Source organism: Spinacia oleracea, chromosome 3, assembly GCF_020520425.1.
Source record: "Spinacia oleracea cultivar Varoflay chromosome 3, BTI_SOV_V1, whole genome shotgun sequence".
NCBI classification, from domain to species: domain Eukaryota; kingdom Viridiplantae; phylum Streptophyta; class Magnoliopsida; order Caryophyllales; family Amaranthaceae; genus Spinacia; species Spinacia oleracea.
In genome coordinates, this window is record NC_079489.1 from 92,608,961 (window position 1) to 92,615,502 (window position 6,542).

At 34.5% G+C, this 6,542-nt stretch overlaps 1 protein-coding gene across 1 annotated transcript; it reads right to left on the reverse strand.

Moving 5' to 3' along the window:
• Window positions 1-3,155: 3,155 nt before the first annotated feature.
• Window positions 3,156-3,775, reverse strand: LOC130469872 (malate dehydrogenase, mitochondrial-like). The gene is made up of 3 exons (XM_056839388.1): window positions 3,695-3,775; window positions 3,408-3,576; window positions 3,156-3,217 (listed from the first exon to the last, which is right to left on the reverse strand). The coding sequence occupies exons 1-3, from the start codon at window positions 3,773-3,775 to the stop codon at window positions 3,156-3,158; spliced, it is 312 nt and encodes a 103-aa protein (XP_056695366.1).
• Window positions 3,776-6,542: the final 2,767 nt, after the last annotated feature.

Genomic DNA, 6,542 nt, shown 5'->3' on the forward strand with positions numbered 1-6,542 from the left:
GGATTTTCCGCAAAGAGAAGTGGAATCAGTTAAGTAAGGGCTTATGTACAGTTTGATTCAAGCTTTGACGAATGTTGACAGTTAATTAAAAGAAGCCTAAGTTGTCCAGTCTCATTAGGATCGAGTTAGTATGGCTTAGCCATATGCAAATATTGATTTTATTCGCGATATGTTATTATAATTTTGAAAGTATTATGTTAAACAAAGTTATATGTTTTGAGGAATGATTTTTCTTCCCTCTCCCCTATACTTTCTCTGTTCATAATTACTCGCAACGTCTGGTATTTTTACACTATTCACATATTTCACTTTGACTATTGTTGGTGATTTATATGTTAGATAAAACATAGTCATGTATGATCTTGTTAGATTCGTCTCAATACGTAATTTCAAAATATAAACTTTTTTTATAACTAGTTGTTGGCCCGCGCTAGCGCGCGCGGTCCCCCAAGTTATACAAATCTATCTTCCGAAATATTATGTAAATTATAAGCCTAACTACGCAATGGAAATAGTTGGGACGACATTTAGACATAGACGGTAACATAGTTAATTACAAAATTTAAGTTATCAGCCTAAATGCAATGGGTATTTTCTAGGAACATGAAAATCCCACCATATAAGTTAGTTTAAATACTAATACAACACAATACTAATAAAACACAATACTAATTTACTTTCACACATACAATACTACAATAGCGTGCATGACCATGCTATGCAAAAAGGAGATGTCTCTAAAAGCAACACTCCTCGACCGCAATGAGGGGAATGATGCTCAAATTTTTCATAGGGGTGTTCACACAACCACCGAAATGAGTGGGTGATTAATAAGTGGAGATGTATGAAATTTAATTCTCTGAAAGAATCACAAATGTAAGTCATTCCTCAAGGAAGAATTTTTTTTTCCGATGTTGTACTACCTTAGCCAGTAACTTCCTTTTCTTCTTGCCAAATTGATTCTAAAAAAATTCAGCAATTCTCTTGACGAATTTCTTTATGGACATTTACCCATAGTCTGCAAGAAAGTATTTCTGGAAACAAGAATATGAAGTAAGAAGATAAGAATTAATAGAGTATCTCGGTTTAAAAATATACGCTTTCATAACTAAATGAAAGTTCATGGTACAACCAAGGCTATTTCTGATACTACTATGCCAACAGCTTGCTTTTACTGGTATTTATCAATAGCTCGCGCTCCCCACGTCATATCTGATATTACTATGCGACAAAACCTCAGTTTTCTCGTGCTTTTGTGTATATGACGCGCGACTATGCATTCATTTTGTGTATGACTATGGCCATTACCAAAAGTCTCATTTAAAATAAGTCACATCACCCAATTATTTATAGTTGATGTTTATTAGGAATTTTGGATATGTACTTCTAAAATTAGAAAGTTTTCTAAAATGGTAAAGGCGTTCAATAGTTTGTTTTGTCAAATTCCACACTACAGGTTTATCTAGAGAGTGAAACATGTGCTCCAAATATCAGGAATTTACCACATAGATCTCACAAGTACCATTCCTCCAAGTAACTAAAGAAAATCCAGTATAATATGTTTCTGTTAGTTGAAAAGTAGGGAAGGCTAAAATGCTAGTACTTGCAAAGGTAGACAAAGACAAACATTAAGCAAGAATAGTACAGAGTACGGAGTATTGTTTATGTTTTGGCTTATAATGCCTATTTGTCTCCTTTCGAATATGTCTCTAGCACTTCATTAAGCAGCAATACTATGAAATAATATCAATGTTATTTCAATAAAACAGATCTTGCCTGCAAAATATAAGTTAAAAGAAAAAAGCAGGAGGATCACAAGAAGCTTCCACCATAATTCAAAATTATCAGATATCTCAACCACTCAAGAGTAAATGTCTAAGAAAATACTCTATATCTCAAGAAAATTCATTAGTATAGGTGGCCAAAATAATTTGTTGCAAATCCATATATTTTAGCAGACATGCTCCCTAACCACCACCAACATGGAAATTTTCGAGGTTTTACATATTGCGTCTGCTTCTAATATCAAACAACAAGATCCTTAGTTTATCCAGCCATTGATGATCTATATGTATATAAGCCCTCAATGCAAAAGCAAAAGCAGCACCCTCTTCTCATTAAAGTAGAAGCTAGAACACAAAAGTATAAAAGTAAAGGATTGAAATACCTCAACTCTGCTATCATGAAGAACAAAGTCAGTGGTACTTCATCATTAGCTGTCATTGTTGAAAGTTTTTGTGGAAGAAGACCTCTACAGAGGAGAGGCCACATAAAGGAAATTATAGCAGCGAAAGCTCTCCACTCCATTCTCCATATTCTTTTTAAAGCGTCCTTGTACTCTAATAACAACCCTCAACTTAAAAGAGTGAAGGAGAGTAAGGAAGAAGAATCAATATATTCCAAGATGGTTACCTTAGGTAAGAACTATACTTGAGAAGAATCAATACATAGAGGAAGCAACCATCAAGTGTAATAAAGCTATACAGACCATACAAACCTATGATTAACAAGATTTCTCTGATGCAACACAAAAGAAACAATCATCAAGAGTAATAAATCTATACAGACCATAAAAACCTATGATTAACAAGATTTCTCTGATGCAACACAAAAGAAACAATCATCAAGAGTAATAAAGGTAACTGACCATACAAGCCTATGATCAAGTCACGTACGATGAAAGTTCCTTTCTCTACTGCTTTACATATCACGCTGGAAAACCTGCAGATAGTGCCACCTGAAATTACTGAATTAATATAATGAATCAAGGGATTGAATATAGATAATGTCTCAATCCCACCTAAATACTAAATCAAGGAAAATCAAGGGATATCTCAGATTCATTTACATTAATGAATTATTATAAAACACACATTCTGTCATACAACTTATGGCCCATGTTCAGCTAGCCATGGAGCAGATAATATAAAATAGATAATGTCTCTACTATAAAACTAAAAACAATCAATTAAATATGGGGACTAAAAAATCAAGTTCATTAGAAGTACAAGTCAACATTGAGGATAATAACACACCCTTTTTTGTGCCAATCGCCAATCTCAGAATCTAATGCCAAAACCAATGCTTTAGTCGTCGCATTTTCTATCTTTCAGCTATCTGCATATATTTCAACAATTGATCAACAACTAATACAATCAACTACATGGGAGAATGGTTATGTCAGTATGTGCTCCAACAACAACGGGGACATTGACCTCTACAAGAACAAAAGAAATTAACAAAATCATATAAGTGCAACTACGGACCACTGGGAAACTATTCAATCTACTTCCAACCGCTCCCTTCATGGACAATGTGGGATTTAAAATGTCAGCAACACATATTAAATGTAAGTAAATTGGCAGACGGGCCTCACATGATGTTACGATATGACTTAATGGCAATACCTGCAACTGGAAGGCCAGCCTTTGTAGCATATAAAGTATTAGCCCTGACCGCATCCAGAGTTGTCACACCAAACAACTTCTTGGGATCATAAGTTCCAGCTTTCTTGAATACCTTAGAGGCAATAGGCATTGTTGAGTTCACAGGTTTGCAAACCATGTTGACAATAGCCTAACCCATAGGAAGCCACCAGTTAGGCATCGTATGCATATTTTGGTTACCCATCATTAAAAAAAGAAACTAAAAGGGGGGGGGGGGGGGGGAAGTTAAAGAATAAGATTGTACTCACATTAGGGCAATACTTGGCAACAAATTTGCAGAGATTTGACACAATACCGACATTGATGTTAAAGAGGTCATCACGTGTCATACTGGGCTTTCTGGCCGGGCACACCAGCACAAATGATAACAACATCCGATCCCTCTAGTCCTTCTCCAATTGGTTGTCCTTTGCATAACCAACAACTTGGTTTTCCTTTGCATAACCAACAACCTATGCAAAAAAATAAAAAATTAAAAAAATCATCAACACAGAGTCATGAAAGTCTGAACCCCATCCTACACTGTGAAACAATCAACAATAAAAAATACTCACTAAGAATACTAAGAGACTTAAGAAGACACAAAATATCAATATCGATTCACATCAACAGAAATATATAAAATTAGCATGCCAAAACGCACTTAATAGGACCTGTACTGTGTATCTTCACCAGCATATTGCACTCATCAAGCACATTACATCGCATCAGTTTGAAGTGAGAATCCTTGATAAGATCAAAGGTCCTCAACGAGGTATTCTTTCCATCTACTGACGATTAGAAGTATCCATTTTTTATAAAACGTTCATGCACTTAATAGTTAATAGTAATGGAGTTTAATCAATAATTGACCCCGAATGAAATGATCCATCACCCAGCTACCAAAATCAAACCTAATCACAATAGAATGATGTGTGATCATTACCTAGAAATCGTGAATCTACCATTAAACTTCAAGTACCATCAGAAACCCTAACCATTCATAATTCAACAAAACGACCAATCAAAATAAATCCGCAAAACGTAGCTAATTACAATATACAACACTTAAAAATTCGAAACATTAGAAAACAAGTTTTACCAAACTAATACCTCCATAAATTCAATCCATAAACCCAGAAAAGAAAGAGAAATCGCAGATGATAGAGATAGATACAGTCCAATTTGACTGATCTATTTTTCTGCAGCAAGCTACCCCAGTCAACAACAATCAGCGGTTATTACCCAGGAATTGTCCTCAGTTGTGTCAGATTCATTACTCACGAGGAAGAAGAACAATTAACAAATGCTCAATCAAATAATCTCTAAATCAACCAATTGATTGAGAACCAAAATAAAAAAAGAATCTCAAACCCTAAAATATTGAAAATCAAAATCCCAATTAACTGCTAAATCAAAGATAAGAAGGTAATAATATGATTCTTGAAACTCAATATATTTAAAAGACAATAATCCAAGGACATTTGAACCAAGAACAAAAAATATCCCAAAAATTCATAAACATTCATTTGCACTGAAGATTAGTAATTAGTTTTAAAACCCAAAAAAAAAAGGAAAATTTGTAATTATTAATCCAACCTTTGCCTGTTTTTCTTTAATTAAGCCTACCTATGCGATATTTCTAAATAATCCAACCTTTATGACCCAACTACTATTATTAAGCCTGGATGACCGGTTACCTGCTACAAAGTCAAGGAAAGTTTGTAATTATTAATCCAACCTTTGCCCAATTTTCTTTAATTAAGCCTACCTATGCGATATTTCTGAATAATCCAACCTTTATGACCCAACTACTATTATTAAGGCTAGATGACCGGTTACCTGCTACAAAGTCAACGTGAAAAACGTTGACAACCTAAAGTTGGTTTCCCTCCTAAAATATTGGACACGTCATCATCACTTACCACCTAAACAAGGATTTCATTTTTTTTTCAAAAAACCCTTAACCCTTCTCTTCTTTGTACCGTGTTTCAATTCCTCTCTCCTCCATTACTGTTGCTTCAACCACAATTGTACTGGTTCATGACATCATCATCGATTTTCTTGTGGAAATAGGTGACTTCATCCACGCGCATTCAAATTTCATCTCCAAAATCGTACAATTGAAGATGAACTTACGAACCTTAGCGTTTTTGTTCCTTTTTTTGGTAAATTTTGAATTTTGGGCTTCCTTGATGGTCAGTTCGTAAAAACCCGAGTTGTTGCAATAATATAGTTTTTTTTTTATGTTGTGGGATGTTGGTTATTGTGGTCTTGTTGAAAATTTATAAAGAAAAAATAACATTGAATTTGAAGATGATCCAGATCCAACAGGCAATTGCTTTACCCCAGCCATAGCAATTGCTGATTATTTTTGATGAACTTCGAATGGAGAGGTATGACCGTATGAGGGATCGACAATGGTGCAGAAGAGGTAGAAGAGAAATAATGTAGAGGAGTGCAGAGATGAAGCAGAAAATCGCAGAGGAGAGAGGAACGAAAATTAAAATAGCAATTAAAGAAAATAAGGGGAAAAAAATTTTAAAAAATAATTATAATTGTTATATGCCACGTAAGGGTGAATACCGCCTATAGCAGGTTAGTAAATTGTTAGGCTTAATAATAGTAGTTGGGTCATAAAGGTTGGATTATTTAGAAATATCGCATAGGTAGGCTTAATTAAAGAAAATCGGACAAAGATTGGATTAATAATTACAAATTTTCCAAAAAAAAACACACACAATAATTTAGGGACATTTGAACCAAGAACAAACAAAATCGAAAATTTGAATGAAGCTGTTGAACTAAGAACACCAAAACCCAAAAATTCCAACCCAACCAAGATCAAATCTAAAATCGGGAATTCATGTGAAAACCAAAAACGACATCCAGATCTAATGGAAGACAAAAAAACTGGAACACTAAAAGAGCAAGAGAGAATACCTTCGAGATATTTTTCATACTAAATCGCAATCCTAGGTTTCAGAACGGGGAACACCTTGCTAAAAACAACGTTGATCAAAGATCGAAAAAGAGAAGGGTAAGATCCAAGAAGAGAAAGGTAAGATCGAAGAAGTGAAAGGTGACCATGGCAGATCTAGTTACTGCCATGAGAGA